The 17,892-nt window shown below is 38.8% G+C and overlaps 1 protein-coding gene across 1 annotated transcript in view; it reads left to right on the top strand.

The window, feature by feature from the left end:
• The window catches only part of col2a1b (collagen, type II, alpha 1b), a 140,239-nt gene that overhangs the window by 44,837 nt on the left and 77,510 nt on the right, over nucleotides 1-17,892 (top strand). Inside the window, 2 exon segments of the mRNA XM_034166160.1 lie at nucleotides 10,545-10,598; nucleotides 15,774-15,827. Coding sequence (XP_034022051.1) covers nucleotides 10,545-10,598; nucleotides 15,774-15,827 — 108 coding nt within the window.

Here is a 17,892-nt window from a genome sequence, read left to right as displayed (position 1 = left end):
GGGCATGTAGATGTTATGGCCGTCAGTGACCCCCATGCCTTGACGGAGGTTTGCACTCTCTGAGTGCTTCTAGTTACTTTATTAGTTAAATACAGCAGCTGCCCGACAAGTTGTCGCAGCTGCTAATGAAATAACTCTATAACATAACTGTAAATGTAACTGTTTAAAGTAAATAAATAGTAAGTAAATAAGTAACTTTTCAAAGTTACTGTGACAACACTGGTTATGAGATATTGGTGTTCGTTTTTGTCAGTGCAGTCAGGTCCATACGTATTTAAACAGAAACACATTTTTTTGTTTGTTTTTGTTTTTTTTTTAAAATTGCCTCTGTGCACCACCACAATGGAGTTGATGTGCTTGTAGTGTAGATTTTATATAAATTTTAATAAATACCAACATTAGGATAGTGTATACTTAATCTGTCTGGAGTTAGGAGTTTCCAAAAACTGAGTGGCTGTGAAAGAAGGAAATTAGTGAGGGAAAGCCACCAAGACACCAATGACAATCAGAAGGAGCTATAGACTTCTGTAAATGTGATGGAAAAGCACAGGATAGTTAATGTGAATGAAAGCAAAGACATATTAAGTGACTTAGAAATGTTCATGTATCCATCTCCTGAGCTGTCTGGAGAAAACTGGCTTGAAAAGTGATTATTTGTATAAGCACTAGTCGTTGTGTTATTTTGCCCAATTACTTACATCCTCTGAAGCAGCTGATCTGCTCTGTGAAAGCCTGAGCCTCTCAGATCTCAGAAGCTAAGCAGTGCGGGACTGGTTAGTACTTGTATGGGAGACCTCCTTGGAACACCAGCGGCTGTGTGTGTGTTTCTCCAGGTTACACTGGAGTTGCGTCAGGAAAGGCATCTGGGGCAAAACTTATATCAAAGCAGATCTGGATGTATCAGCTTGTGGCGACCCCGAACAAAATGGGAGCAGCTGAACTGGACACCAACAACATATCTCCTCTGAAAAGAAAGGGGCTTTGTATAAAAATGTTGGAATTTATAAATAATTAATGCAGTGGTAGGCACAGTTCCATTACTCTGCTAACCGCTAATTAGCAAAGCTAACATTTTCATTAGGGGATTACCTTTTCAGCTAACTTTGAAAACCAAAGTTAACAAAACTTTTGCTAATTAGCAAAGCTAACATTTCATTAGCGGCTTACCTTTTCAGCTAACTTTGAAAACTATCAGTGGACTTTCAGTCCGCTAAGATTTTTTGGCTGGTAAAGTGAGTAAAGTTTAACGGTCAAAACGTTTGTAAACCCTAAAATCATACATGTTAGTTCCCTGTCTGTTGTGTGTCTGCAACAGTCAGGCGGTGTTCTGTCAGGATGAGCTCAATCAACAGTTAGCGTGTGGCGCGTCAACCCAGTCTCACGGCATGTCGTGATTCAGCAGCACGAAATATACATTAATCTTTTGGTTCATGATATTGTGACGAAAAGTGCCACATTTTAGTCACAGCAGCATGAATTCATTCTAATAGATTCTGTGATGGCTGCACAAAATTAAAAGTGAAGTGGGAGAGGGGGGTCGGGGTGGTTATGGTTAGCGTTGGGGGTAGGAGTAGGGTTAGCAACAGTGAGTTTAAAAAAAAACCCTGTCACGAAAATTTTAATCATTTTGTGATGGGAGCACAAAAAAAAGTGAGACTGAGCTGGTAGTGTAGCTCCCAATCGAGATGGGCTTCCTGTGTCTAGTGACGGTGCTCTGCTTAAAGACCGTGCATACGTGCAAATCTTTACGTTTTTAAAGTGAAAAGACACTTATTGGTGTATTTTTATGTAAAGACAAACTTATGTGGGTTTTCTTTGTGGGGAAGCTCAACCACGACAGGTGAGTTGTAGATTTTACCTCGCCAGCTGCATTGAACGCAACACGGGTGAGCTGTTCTTGTAACAGTTTAAAAATTATAATACAGAGTTAAACTGTGACTATTAATAGTTCTATTTACTGCTTTTTATAAAGACAATGACCGTGTTTGAGATTATATTTTTTATTTATTGATTTATTTTTTGTGCATGTCTTTTGTGTTTGTGAACACAGCTCCGTTAACAGTTTATAATTATATAATATTGAAATTAACTGACTTCTAATACTGTGATTTACTGCTTTTGATAAAGATAATGACAGTGTTTGGGATTTTCTTTTTTATTTATTTATTTTTTTGTGTGTTCATTTTGTGTTTGTGAACCTGGGAATAGGTGGGTTATGTGACTTGACCTTTGAATTTGAAAGACCCTTGTGAATGCAGTAAAGTAAATCTGTAAGCCCAAATTTGTAATTCAGCGGAGAAATATTCGTTTAAAAATTACAAATTTGCAGCTAACATTTAGCCCTCTGTGAAAACAGTTTGTACATCCGGATCATTTCCATGACGTCAGTGACAAGACGACGCGTTCCCGCCTTCAGTCCGATCCCGCATTGAAATTGATTTTATCTCTTAGTGATGTTACTTATACATGTCCTGGTTTCAACATCCAAAAGTAAGCTGCAATGAATGTGAGATACAGCTCTGCTTGCTCAGATCCGGGGATCAGCTCAGTGGCGGCATCGACAGCGGGCGACATTATTCCCCGACGCCTCGCTCTCACTGCTCCCGATACGCTTACCGAGTGCATGCGCTAGTTAATTCCGCCGCGGCACTCACACCCCGTGTTCTGCTGTGCAGCCAGCACCACCTCTCTGTCTCAGACTCTCAGGACTTCTTGCTGCAAAATCCGCAGACCGCACGTCTCGGTAATCGGAGCCACAGAGCTCCATGGACGCTGAGAGAGGTTTATATATTTTAATGACTGGGATTCTTTGCGGGTCTCGCTCCGTAGCCGCGACAGTACACGGAGGTGAAAGACAGTAGATTTTCAATGCGACACCACTCAATCAAAGGGCGTATGAAAAAGTCCACAAAAATTATTTTCAAGCACAAATAAAAGAAATGTGTACTCACCAAGCGTACCGCAAGACAATATGAAGTTTCAAAAAGTAGATCCTTCCGTATAAGACAAGAAAAGGTGCAGATGCAAACTGACGTAAATCCACAAATTACAGTTGGCGCGCGCAATGCATGCTGGGAGAGGGTCTTGTCCGTGACGTCTCGGCAGAGCCATGATTGAGAGGGACCAATTTGCAGAGGGCTAAATGTTAGCTGTTAAATTTGTCATTTTCAAATGAAGATTTCTCTGTTGAATGACAAGATCTGGGCTTGCAGATTTACTTTACTACATCAGAAGGATCTTATGTGTAAATATAAGTAATTTTTGGTCCAACGATCTGACTGCATTTATTTCAATGCAGGTCTACTTTAAACTCAAAACTGGCTTCTCAGTAGCCATCAGATCACGACCAAGTCAATATTAAAGTTAGCTATAACATCCGCAAACGTTTTTAGTGGTTCATCGGTTTCTAGCGTTATAAAAGTCTAACTGTTCAGTTAATGGATTTAATGGTTATCAAAGCTAACTTTTGGGTTAGCTGTGCCCACCACTGATTAATGCAATGTTTTTGTCAAAACCCTTTGAATTAATGCTGAAATCAACTCCACCAGCACATCGTAACTGTTTCATTTCAGTTCCTTTATGGTGTGTATTAAGGCAAAATTGTATAAATAGTATCACTGTCCAAATACTCATGGTAACTCAAAAACACAGACACAAGATACATTACAGAGGACATATTTAAAAGATAGGCACACATGCTGAGGTATTCACTTTACTACATACTGCTTTATGATTAAAATATTCTTTATTCTTTTTATCTTCTTTTCTCCTCCTCATTCAGTGCTGCTGTCTCAAATAAAAATCTGTCTAAAGCCTGACCTCTATTGGTGAAAATCAGAATCTCTTATTTTGGCTTAGAGTTCCCTGACAAAAGCAGGTTTGTGATTTTTTTTTTTCCCATGTTTTCCACAACATCTCCTTCAATTTGTTAGGCCCATGCTGTTTTTCCAACAAATTCTCGCCAGTTTTCAGCTGTTGCTTTCTCCACATGAATCTTCCACTAAATGACTGGCCCTTCCCAATCCTTCTTGTTCCCTCAGCATGCACCGTCTCATTGCTGCTGAGCTAATCTGCTCATGTGGAGCCCAGATATGCAGAAAAACAGCTTCTTAAAAAAAAGCAGAAGAAGATAAAAAAAAATATCCCCCTGCATCATTATGTCTGATTAAAATCAAGCCTCCAAACTGAAAATGACATATCAGTTGCTAAAGTTGAGAAATACGAGGTCTGTTAGAAAAGTATCCGACCTTATTATTTTTTTCAAAAACCATATGGATTTGAATCACGTGTGATTGCGTCAGCCAAGCTTGACCCCTCGTGCGCATGCGTGAGTTTTTTCACGCCTGTCGGTTGCTTCATTCGCCTGTGAGCAGGCTTTGAGTGAGGTGTGGTCCACCCCTCTCGTCTATTTTTTATTGCGAATAAATGTCTGAATGATTTGGATCTTTGCTGCATCAATTTTTTCCAGAAACTGTAAGAGACCTCCAGGTGGACACCGTTCGAAAAATTAATATGGCTTTCAGGGACGATTTTATGGGGATTAAACAGATTATGGGGTGTTACTGCCCCTTTAAGGACGGCCCACAACTGCTGAGATCACAGCGCGCTCCCAGCGCCGATGGACAGGCTGACACCCCGCACAAACAACCAGATCATTTCCAACGTGAAAGCTTTGTTGATCCGGGACCTCGTCTGACTTTCACAAAAAGGCAGAAGACATGGACATCAGCACTTTTTCCGGCACATTAAGACAGACGTGCGGAGGAGTTCGGCGCGTCGTGGTGCAGCCGCTCGGCGCAAGGAAACGCCGTGATGAAGCCTCACAGGACATGTTGGGGCTTGTCCAGCTCAAGCTCAATTTCTCGGATATTCACACGACAGAAAAGCAACCGGAATCCATCTGAAAGCCGTCCTGAGAGACCAACACCGAGGTGGTTTTGTGCCGCGTCAAGAGCGGCACGGTGGCGTGTCCCTCAGCTTCTTTTTCCATGAAAAAAAAACTCCTGTAATGGTGGAATGTGCCGGAAAAAGTGCTGATGTCCACGTCTTTTCACAATTCCTGTGCTAGTTAGAGGACATACCGGATCAAGACAGCGTCCAGTTTAGAAATGAACGGCACATTTCACTGTTACAGGAGTTTTTGTCATGGAAAGAGGAACAAAGGTGGAGGAATTCCGTGTGTCGCGGCGGAGCTGCATGGCGAAAAGAAACGCCATGATGAAGCCTCACAGGACATGTTCTGGCATGTTCAGCTCATGCACAATCACAGTTGGATATTCACACGACTGGAAAGCAACCGGAATCCATCTGAAATCCACCTTTAAGCCGTCCTGTGAGACCAACACCGAGGTGGTTTTGTCCCGCGTAATGAACGGCTCCGTGGCGCATGCCTCGGCTTCTTTTTCCATGGAAAAAAAACTCCTGTAACGGTGGAATGTGCCGGAAAAAGTGCTGACGTCCACATCTTCTGCCTTTTTGTGAAAGTCAGACGAGGTCCCGGATCAACAAAGCTTTCACGTTGGAAATGATCTGGTTGTTTGTGCGGGGTGTCAGCCTGTCCATCGGTGCTGGGAGCGCTATGGTTTTTGAAAAAAATAATAAGGTCGGATACTTTTCTAACAGACCTCGTACTTTGTTACTGTACTTAAGTAGAATTTTGACGTATCTGTACGTTACTTCGTTATTTACATTTCTGGTGACTTTCACTTTTACTCCACTAAATTTCCTCAATAAAATGTACACTTTTACTCTGATACATTTTCGTTAAACATCTTTGTTACTACAATATAAAAGTGGAAGAAATTTGATTGGGAAAATTTCAGTATGAAACTGACCGGCGTGTCTGTTTCATTTTACTTTATTTGAAATTGTAGTGGAGAAGCTCTTTGGAGAAGTAGTGCATAATAGCGGTGCCGTGTTTTGGATTCGAGGGCGCAAAGAGCACTGCATTTGGTTTCTTTGCAGTAGTTGGTGGTGGTGACACTTGAAAAGTTAGTTTTTTAGCTTTTCCTTAAATTTGGCACAACGGTGTAGCTATAAATGACAAATCATAAATGTTCTGTTTCACAAGAGCCTGGATGTTGTGTTTAACAGAAACGTGTGTGTGTGTGTGTGGGTGGTCCAGGAAAATGACTGCGTATTCAATCCCGTCACCAACACCAACTGCTCTGCCAGGGGCGGATCCAGACTTTTATAGGGGCTGAGGCCCCCTCCTTGTTTTTCCAGACACCCACACTGTCTTTGTTTTTCGTGTCACTGTTTTACTCGCCACTCGTTTTGGATTTTTACTTTCACTCAATACTTTTAATTAAAGTACATTTTATATGAGAAATTTACTTTGATGCTTAAGTACAGAAAATGTCAGATACTTTAAGAGTTTTACTCAAGTAATATTTTTAAAGGAGACTTTAACTTTTACCCAAATAATTTTATGGTAAGATACTTGTACTTTCACTCAAGTATCAGTTTGAGGTACTTTATACAAGACTGCAGAGAAGTGGAAACAGCTGAACTTTGCACTCAGAATGTTAGAGTATTTGTTCCACATTTGACCGAGTTTACTTAGAAATTCAACTAAATCTCATTTATTCCTACTGTAATATGCTGCCAAGAAAATCACGAATTTTGCCCCTTGCTTGCCTTTAGACAAGTGCGCGCATTAACTGATTTATTCTGAGATCCCCATTAAAGGAGGTAGAAGATAACTGATTTTTTTATCAGAACTTGGGACAAACATTTCTCTGTCTGGCAAGGTGTCGTTTCTCCCTCACTGCATATGGGAAACAAATAATCATAAACCCCCTGCATGTTCTTGAATCTGGCATACAGCAACTTGTAGTTGTTTATTAGCAGATCACAAACCAGCTTTAGAAATGCACACTGCCACCGACTGTATTGTTCCAAATATAAGACAACCCTGATTATAAGACGACCCCCTTTTTACTTCCCCTTTTTACCTCCACCAACAAAGTTGGAGGAGGTTATGTTTTCACCACTGTTTGTTTGTTTGTTTGTTTGTTTGTTTGTTTGTTTGTTTGTTTGTTTGTTTGTTTGTGAACTGCCTGGAGCCCATAATTTTTCATATATTATAAGATTTTTTTACTGAAGATTCATATCCTGATAGCAGTGGCGGCTGCTGGTCTGTCAAAGAAGCTCATTGTCGGCTTACATCATAGAATTTGTAAATTTATTTGTATGTAAATTAAAATATGTGAATATTTGTAAAAATATGTAAATATGTAACATTTGACAATTTGTATCTCCATTACATACAGTATTTTATGATGGCACAATCACATTAGATTAGATAGAACCTTATTTAGAACTTTATTAATCCCTTGGGAAGACTCCTTCAGGGATTATAACAAAAGTATATTAGTAATGTTTTTAACCAAAAATACCATCAAAAATTTCAAGAAGCACATAGAACCTTTATTATTAAACATACATAACAGAGCCTGACTGTTTCATAGCCAGCAGATGTCACCATACCTAACTGTATCAAAAGCTTTGAAACGCTGAACGATTGCTTCATATTCATTCAGTGGTTCAAAACGCTTCAATTTCTCTGTCACGAAATAAAGTACATCAGCAACCATTAATTATTACCACATGTCCACAGATAGACTTACAATCATTAATACTTTGATGTTTTGCGAACCGGGACGTTAATTACCGTGCGACAACCTTAAACACTAACTTACTGAAGAACGAAGCAGAGAGTAACTCACGTGGACCTTCTCACACAACGTCTAATCTGGTGTGCTTCTCTATGAATGTTCTTGGCATCAAAATCACCAGTTTTATCCATTTCTATTGTCTTCCCGCAGATTTTGACTCGTTTTGTTTGACTGCAGTACAAAGTTTTAGTTTTTTTTTTAGTTTGGTAGCACTGTATAAACAAATACATCTCATGTGGGCCTTTAAAAAGGCTGATTTATAGCTCACGCAAAACACTGGCATAAATTTCTAAATGCATAAATATGCAAAAATGTGTCAATTAATTCTCACATACCTGTATCTCAAAATAGCTGTCAATCAAAATGGGATTCAGCCTTTTGACTGATTGTCCAATCATTGTACGAATGTCCAGTGTCCAGGCCCACTCACAGCTCCATTCACCCCCGGAGATACTTGCCATCCAGGGGCAGGTCAAAATCATGGCATTTATCCAATGACCGTTGAGACAATGAAAAAACTGTTCCAGGCTGTCCCATTGAAGTGAACGGGCGCTCGGCTTCTACAGGCAAATGCACTGACCACAGGCCGTATAAGAAAAAGTTTTATGAGAAGTTAACAAAATAGAGTCAGTCAATTTGTGATAAGTAGCTTACTCTGAATGAACTTGTCTCCAAGATGAACATGTTCTAACAGATTTGTAGTCAATGAAATGATAAACTGTACACATTTGACCACTTCATTTTTTGACAATTTAGGGGAAGCTGAGCTTCCCTTGCTGTCTTAGAGAAATCACCTCTGCTTTATAGACAAGAACTGATTTGATTTTCAAGGTCATAGGTCAAATGTCAAAATCTTCCAGTGATTAGTTGGAAACAAAGCGCCAAAAAGCAATAACAAATTGTGCATAGCAGAGATAACCAATGTTCTGTAAAAAATATCTGAAAAAGAGTTCAGAAACTGAAAAACTTGAAAAAAACCTAACAACATCACAAAAAAAAAAAAAAAAAAATTTCAAGTGCATGAACTAAATACAGTTGTGCTCAAAGGTTTACATACCCTGGCAGAAGTTTAGTTGTTTTTGTTGTTGTTGTTGTTGTTGTTGTTTTGTTTTTTTGTTTTGTTTTGGTTTGGTTTTTTTGCCCATTTTTCAGAGAATGATAACACAAAAACTTTTTTTCACTCATGGTTAGTGGTGAAACCATTTATTGTCAAACAACCAGGTTTACTCTTTTAAAATCATAATGACAACACAAACTACCCAAATGACCCTCATCAAAAGTTTACATACTCCTTTTCTTAATACAGTGTGTTGCCCCCTTTAATATCACTGACAGCTTAGAGTCTTTTGTGATAGTTTTGGACGAGGCTCTCTGATGGTAAAGCTGCCACTGAATATGTCTTGTACTTTATTTACATTAATTACAAAGAAATACAAACAATATGGCACTTTATGGTAAATCTGCATGGAGTAGACAGTTCTCAAAAACTGAGTGACTGTGCAAGAAGGAAAAGAGTGAGGAAAGCCACCAAGACACCCAGACAACCCAGAAGTTATGGGCTTATGTGGCTGTGATTGGAGAAATTGTGCACAGTGCAAACTTTGCATTTTGCATCACTACTCTTAGCTTCATAGTGGAGTAGAGCAGAGAAGGAATTTCTTTCACCGAAACAGATCAAATCCAGGCTTACATCTCAGATGTACCTTCTGGCAATTTGTAGCTAAACTTTCAGGTCTTCTTGTTAAGAAAATCCTCCTCTATACCACTTCATCATGAAGATGGATAACTGGTGATACAGAATACAGAATGTTTGCCAATAAATGGTTTCACCCAACCACTAACCATGAATGAAAAAAAGTTTTTGTGTTATTGTTCATATTCTCTGAAAAGGGTATGTAAACTTTTGAGCACGACTGTGCTCTTGACATTTGATCATACCTAATTTAGCTTATCAAAAGCCACTTCTAACAGGACTTTGACCTTGTAAATTTTTTCCAAGGTAAAATTTTGTGGAATTGGAAACTAGTGTTGGCAGAGGTTTGTGCTCTATGAGTGCAGTGCTCTACTTAAAACATATTTTTGGGGAAAAAAAATCTTTTCAGTGACACTTATAATGCTAATAATGCTAATAAAAGCATATTTTATGGGCAACTCCTTATTTTTTTCTGACCACATGCTAACACACAGCTGCAACATTATAATCACACCATATTTTTGGGATGCTTGACAGTTGTTTGATGACTCTGCTGCATTTATCACCATGATAAATTATCACTTCTCATTTGCTCATTAACTCACCTCAGTTCTGAGACATTCTCTTTTTAGGACAGTCACTACTTTCTATCACTCACCACTGTAAGCTAGAATAAAAAAGCTAGTTAGAGGAAGGGGTTTTCTTAGTCCTGGGATGCAAACTTGTTTCACGGCTATTTGGCACCACCTGAAAAAAAAACAGTCTTACATTCACAACAAAGTGGTATATGTAATTAATCTGGTATCAAACATATTTTAAATTATATTTTCATGCATTTTTTTAAAATTTGTAATTATTTTTCTGATCATGTGGCACTGCAGTACTGTTGCACTCACAATCCATCTATTTTCTAAACCTACTTATTCCAGTTAAGGGTCACAGGTGGGCCGGCGCTTATCCCAGTATTGCATTCGAGATTTAAGAGCAATTTCTTTGAGGCCAGATAACAATAATTTCTTTTATTGTTTCATGTTTTAAGAACATTTTCTGTTGAATTGTTGTGGAAAGAATAGTAATGCGAGGTCATGACCCCAAATTTAAACTGCATAATGTTGCCCTATCTTGGTTATGAATGGTAACTTTGTCTGCCCTTTGTGTCTCTTCACTAATAGGGTCCCATGGGTCCCCGAGGGCCACCTGGACCTCCTGGCAAGGCTGGAGATGATGTAAGTGTGTTTGTCACAACTTTATACCACAAAAAGTAAAAATAAATAAATAAATAAAAAATTACCAGCTATCTGCGATTTATCAGTCTGACATAGGATATGTGTATCGCTTGTACTGCGGCCCCAGAACGCATGATATAATGGTAGGTTTTGGACTGCATATTAACCACTGGGTCAGTGTATCAAATCCTGGTTACCTCTGTCTGTGTGTTGATGTATTCTTGAACAAGACACTCAGCTGCACATTGTTGCCCGTGCAGAGGTCGGTACCTTATGGGGACACTGGTTTAGGACCATGGTTGCATATGGCACATAAAATATAATATGTAAATCAAAAATAACCTTCAAATGTATCTAAAATGACAAAGAAAATCTATTATAATTTTTCATTTGGTCCTCTGATGTATTTCCATTCAAAGATGAAGACTGTGTTTAATATTTGTTCACTGATACATTTGTTGTTACAAGGTCGGTGTTGTTGAGTACAACTTGAACAACACATTAGTTTGCAGTTGTGACGGTGCGTGCATTCTTTTGTTAATGTTAAATGATAGAGGTCATACACAGCAGTCACTTTATATTTTCAAAAAGAATTGTTGATGAGTGCAAGAATTTCATCATCACTCATGTTCAGCCATTATGCAAGTCAGAAGATGTTACTTATTCCTGAATGGGCCCAAGTGACATATTGCAGTTTAACTCGTGAAGACAGAGATTTCCAGCATGTTCTTCTGGTGCTTTTTTTTCCTTCATGCGCTTGGTTTCAGTTCAGAAGGTTCCGGGTTCAAATCCCACCCCTGCCACATTTCTCCATGTAATTATAAATAAATGGAGTTACATCAGGAAGGGCATCCGGCGTAAAACTTCAATCAATTTCAATCAATCAGTTTTTTTATATAGCGCCAAATCACAACAAACAGTTGCCCCAAGGCGCTTTATATTGTAAGGCAAGGCCATACAATAATTATGTAAAACCCCAACGGTCAAAACGACCCCCTGTGAGCAAGCACTTGGCTACAGTGGGAAGGAAAAACTCCCCTTTAACAGGAAGAAACCTCCAGCAGAACCAGGCTCAGGGAGGGGCAGTCCTCTGCTGGGACTGGTTGGGGCTGAGGGAGAGAACCAGGAAAAAGACATGCTGTGGAGGGGAGCAGAGATCGATCACTAATGATTAAATGCAGAGTGGTGCATACAGAGCAAAAAGAGAAAGAAACCCCCCAGCAGTCTACGTCTATAGCAGCATAACTAAGGGATGGTTCAGGGTCACCTGATCCAGCCCTAACTATAAGCTTTAGCAAAAAGGAAAGTTTTAAGCCTAATCTTAAAAGTAGAGAGGGTGTCTGTCTCCCTGATCTGAATTGGGAGCTGGTTCCACAGGAGAGGAGCCTGAAAGCTGAAGGCTCTGCCTCCCATTCTACTCTTACAAACCCTAGGAACTACAAGTAAGCCTGCAGTCTGAGAGCGAAGCGCTCTATTGGGGTGATATGGTACTACGAGGTCCCTAAGATAAGATGGGACCTGATTATTCAAAACCTTATAAGTAAGAAAAAGAATTTTAAATTCTATTCTAGAATTAACAATGAAGAGAGGCCAATATGGGTGAGATGCTCTCTCCTTCTAGTCCCCGTCAGTACTCTAGCTGCAGCATTTTGAATTAACTGAAGGCTTTTTAGGGAACTTTTAGGACAACCTGATAATAATGAATTACAATAGTCCAGCCTAGAGGAAATAAATGCATGAATTAGTTTTTCAGCATCACTCTGAGACAAGACCTTTCTGATTTTAGAGATATTGCGTAAATGCAAAAAAGCAGTCCTACATATTTGTTTAATATGCGCTTTGAATGACATATCCTGATCAAAAATGACTCCAAGATTTCTCACAGTATTACTAGAGGTCAGGGTAATGCCATCCAGAGTAAGGATCTGGTTAGACACCATGTTTCTAAGATTTGTGGGGCCAAGTACAATAACTTCAGTTTTATCTGAGTTTAAAAGCAGGAAATTAGAGGTCATCCATGTCTTTATGTCTGTAAGACAATCCTGCAGTTTAGCTAATTGGTGTGTGTCCTCTGGCTTCATGGATAGATAAAGCTGGGTATCATCTGCGTAACAATGAAAATTTAAGCAATACCGTCTAATAATACTGCCTAAGGGAAGCATGTATAAAGTGAATAAAATTGGTCCTAGCACAGAACCTTGTGTAACTCCATAATTAACTTTAGTCTGTGAAGAAGATTCCCCATTTACATGAACAAATTGTAATCTATTAGACAAATATGATTCAAACCACCGCAGCGCAGTGCCTTTAATACCTATGGCATGCTCTAATCTCTGTAATAAAATTTTATGGTCAACAGTATCAAAAGCAGCACTGAGGTCTAACAGAACAAGCACAGAGATGAGTCCACTGTCCGAGGCCATAAGAAGATCATTTGTAACCTTCACTAATGCTGTTTCTGTACTATGATGAATTCTAAAACCTGACTGAAACTCTTCAAATAGACCATTCCTCTGCAGATGATCAGTTAGCTGTTTTACAACTACCCTTTCAAGAATTTTTGAGAGAAAAGGAAGGTTGGAGATTGGCCTATAATTAGCTAAGATAGCTGGGTCAAGTGATGGCTTTTTAAGTAATGGTTTAATTACTGCCACCTTAAAACTTGTGCCAATTCAACATGCAGATCCACCTTGGATTTGCTGTGGCGACCCCAAGTGCAAATAAGGGAGCAGCCGAAGGGACTTACTTTTATTGAGTCTATTGCTTTCTTATAGTGTCACAGACAATTTAAGATTTGATAATCCAGTCTAACTGTGCCATTTGTACTCTTATGGTCATAAAATAATCAGCGACATTTGTCAGGTTATCCCTGTTCATTTGTAGATAAATGCTGTCAAATGGCTTTTTCGTGAAATGCAATTTGTGGCTCTGTATTTACTTTGATCACACAGTCTGAATGGAAGTAATTATTCAATTAATAATTTAAAAGAAAATTAATCTGTAACTATGTTACGTTATTTATCTATCCAAACCGTTCCAATCAGTCTCTGATTACAGCTTCTCAGATGTGTGATTTTGGTGCTCTTTCTTTTTATATTACTGTTTGTGTTTTATTATTATTATTATTATTACTTTTGAACTCTTCATGAGCTGAAATAATAATTCATTGTTGTGCACATAATAAATATTCTATATTTCTAATATTCTATATTTATTTCTGACACTTGAAACAATTGTTTAGATGTTTAAATTAAGATTGTTGTTTTTATTTAATTCCTGTTTTTAATTGACACACACACACACACACACACACACACACACACACACACACACACACACACACACATATATATATATATATATATTGTGTTATTGTATTATTGAATAGAAAATCAGACTGTTTGATTCAAAGCCCCATTATTTTCAATCAATCAATCAACTTTTTTCTTATATAGCGCCAAATCACAACAAACAGTTGCCCCAAGGCGCTCCATATTGTAAGGCAAGGCCATACAATAATTATGAAAAACCCCAACGGTCAAAACGACCCCCTATGAGCAAGCACTTGGCAACAGTGGGAAGGAAAAACTCCCTTTTAACAGGAAGAAACCTCCAGCAGAACCAGGCTCAGGGAGGGGCAGTCTTCTGCTGAGACTGGTTGGGGCTGAGGGAAAAAACCAGGAAAAAGACATGCCGTGAAGGGGGGCAGAGATCGATCACTAATGATTAAATACAGAGTGATGCATACGGAGCAAAAGAGAAAGAAACAGTGCATCATGGGAACCCCCCCACAATCTACGTCTAAAGCAGCATAACCAAGGGATGGTCCAGGGTCACCCGATCCAGCCCTAACTATAAGCCTTAGCGAAAAGGAAAGTTTTAAGCCTAATCTTAAAAGTAGAGAGGGTATCTGTCTCCCTGATCTGAATTGGGAGCTGGTTCCACAGGAGAGGAGCCTGAAAGCTGAAGGCTCTGCCTCCCATTCTACTCTTACAAACCCTAGGAACTACAAGTAAGCCCGCAGTCTGAGAGTGAAGCGCTCTAATGGGGTAATATGGTACTACGAGGTCCCTAAGATAAGATGGGACCTGATTATTCAAAACCTTATAAGTAAGAAGAAGAATTTTAAATTCTATTCTAGAATTAACAGGAAGCCAATGAAGAGAGGCCAACACGGGTGAGATATGCTCTCTCCTGCTAGTCCCCGTCAGTACTCTAGCTGCAGCATTCTGAACCAACTGAAGGCTTTTTAGGGAACTTTTAGGACAACCTGATAATAATGAATTACAATAGTCCAGCCTAGAGGAAATAAATGCATGAATTAGTTTTTCAGCATCACTCTGAGACAAGACCTTTCTGATTTTAGAGATATTGCGTAAATGCAAAAAGGCAGTCCTACATATTTGTTTAATATGCGCTTTGAATGACATATCCTGATCAAAAATGACTCCAAGATTTCTCACAGTATTACTAGAGATCAGGGTAATGCCATCCAGAGTAAGGATCTGGTTAGACACCATGCTTCTAAGATTTGTGGGGCCAAGTACAATAACTTCAGTTTTATCTGAGTTTAAAAGCAGGAAATTAGAGGTCATCCATGTCTTTATGTCTGTAAGACAATCCTGTAGTTTAGCTCATTGGTGTGTATCCTCTGGCTTCATGGATAGATAAAGCTGGGTATCATCTGCGTAACAATGAAAATTTAAGCAATACCGTCTAATAATACTGCCTAAGGGAAGCATGTATAAAGTGAATAAAATTGGTCCTAGCACAGAACCTTGTGGAACTCCATAATTAACTTTAGTCTGTGAAGAAGATTCCCCATTTACATGAACAAACTGTAATCTATTAGACAAATATGATTCAAACCACCGCAGCGCAGTGCCTTTAATACCTATGACATTTTGACGTCACAAATGAATTCCTCTCTTCAGCCACTTGATGGCAGTAGACATGATATTCCTCTCGTGTCCACAAGAAGGGCCCCCCCACCTCTATCACTCAAACACACACACACACACACACACACACACACACACACACACACACACACACACACACACACACACACACTTATACAGCAGCTTAATATGTTGAAGATTTTTAAAAGAAGCTTTCACATAAAAATGCACAAATTTGTGACTATAATTTTTAAATTTACTATTTCTCTTTCAGGGTGATGCTGGAAAACCTGGTAAACCTGGTGACCGCGGACCTACTGGACCACAGGTGAGCTCTCACTCAGATTCTTAAACGTTAATTAGACAATATAAAATATAAATTAAATATAAATTTTGAATTTGTTGAGTATTTCTAGATGTGAGAAATCCTTTTGTGAAAAATAATTATCTTTGGAAATTAACATGTGATAATTAATATAGGGCAGCAGTCCAGGGGTTGCAGTTCCACAGTATGGTCCACAAAATAACACTAACAACCTACGTGTGTAGCAGCTGAAGAAATACCACCAGCTCACTGTCATTAGTCGTTTAATATTTTGTAACCAGCTGCTTTGGTGTTACACTGAAACAAATGCAGAGTGAAATTTCTTTTTCTTTTAATACAATAAAATCTTGTTAATAATTCTCACACCTGAATTCAACATATCAACTGAATTCGCTGCTGCAGTGAGTGTGATGCATTTAAAACCTCTATTTTGAAATAGAATTTACTAATGACAGGATACACCCAGTTAGATTTGCTTTTTTTAAAAGTAAATTTCACTCATATTTTTTTCCTTTTTTGTGTAACTCCTGTCAATTGGTATGTGGCAGATGTGGTTAAGTAGTTCCAATATTAATTTAATCATATCATCAGAAATAAATACTTGAAGTTGCCATGAAATGCATGAACATACTCATAGCTACAATATATCAGGTATAATATAGTACAATATACATACAAGTTTAAGGTTCAGAAAAAAACGTTCATTTAATTACTGGATTTTTTTTAGACCTTTAACTGATCCCCATTTATTTCTTTTCACAGCAACTTTTTTTTTTTATAAAAACAGGGTTTTTCTGGTACAGTGCACTTGACTAGGACGATCAGAGCTCTCACATGCTTGATTACAAAGAGTCTTTTTATATGATTAAGGTTGTTTGTTCACGGTCACCCCGAAAGCAGGTTCAATATGGATCTCCATGTTTGTGTGGCACAAATTTTATGCCAGATATCGTTCCTAACTCAACACCAGCTATATAATGAGAATGGGGTGAGGGCAGCATTGAACCAGGGACCCTCTCTTTGGGGGACAAGTGTGTGAACCATTTCCACCCTCCACTGGTTCATTCTTGATGGAACATTTTTTCTACATCTCAGTTTAATCTTCTTTCTCTTTAAATCAGTGTCTGAAACAACTTCTTAGTTATGGCCCAAGAGACAAATATCAATAAACATGAGGCTCACCACAGTATATTTCATTGTGATAAAAAGAAACATTCAATACAGTAGATTTGTTTTATTATCATCATGATGATAATAATAATAATATTAATAATAATAGAGCCTTTATGTATATGTCATTGTACATATACATACAATGAAATTTGTCTTCTGCATTTAACAGATTCCTAATTATAGTTAGACACAATGCAACCACTAGGGGCAGTGGGCAGCCACAGTTCGGCGCCGGGGGACTAACTCCAGATGCCTTGGTCAGACACTAAATAAGTGTGTTTTTGATAGTAAATTTAAAAGCAAAACTTTGATTTTCTATCAAGTCTGTCAGATCACTAGAAGAATTGGCTTTTATTTTTATTTTGTATTCAGATCTTAGCAGCTTGTAGCTATTCAGTAAACTCGACATCAAAACGCACCTTCCTAGATTTAGAAGAAAACATGCCCCAACATGACACAAACAGTTTTTAACCTAATTACCTGGGGGGTGTCAGCGTCATAGTGACAGCACGGTGTCATTGGCGTGATGTGTGTGTGTGTGTGTGTGTGTGACTATCTGTCTGTCTGTGTGAGTATCTGTGTGTCTGTCTGTGTGACTGTCTGTCTGTCTGTCTGCATGTGTGACTGTCTGTCTGTGTGTGTCTATATGTGTGACTATCTGTCTATCTGTCTGTCTGCATGTGTGTGTGTGTGTGTGTGTGTGTGTGTCTTTTTGTGTGACTATCTGTCTGTCTGCATGTGTGACTATCTGTCTGTGTGACTGTGTGTGTCTGCATGTGTGACTGTCTGTGTGACTGTGTGTGTCTGCATGTGTGACTATATGTCTGTCTGTGTGACTCTGTGTCTGTATGTGTGACTATCTGTCTATCTGTCTGTCTGCATGTGTGACTGTCTG

The sequence above is a fragment of the Thalassophryne amazonica genome, chromosome 3 (assembly GCF_902500255.1).
Source record: "Thalassophryne amazonica chromosome 3, fThaAma1.1, whole genome shotgun sequence".
NCBI classification, from domain to species: Eukaryota; Metazoa; Chordata; class Actinopteri; order Batrachoidiformes; family Batrachoididae; genus Thalassophryne; species Thalassophryne amazonica.
The sequence above is the reverse complement of the archived record's forward strand: the minus strand, read 5'-3'. Positions and strand labels throughout refer to the sequence as shown.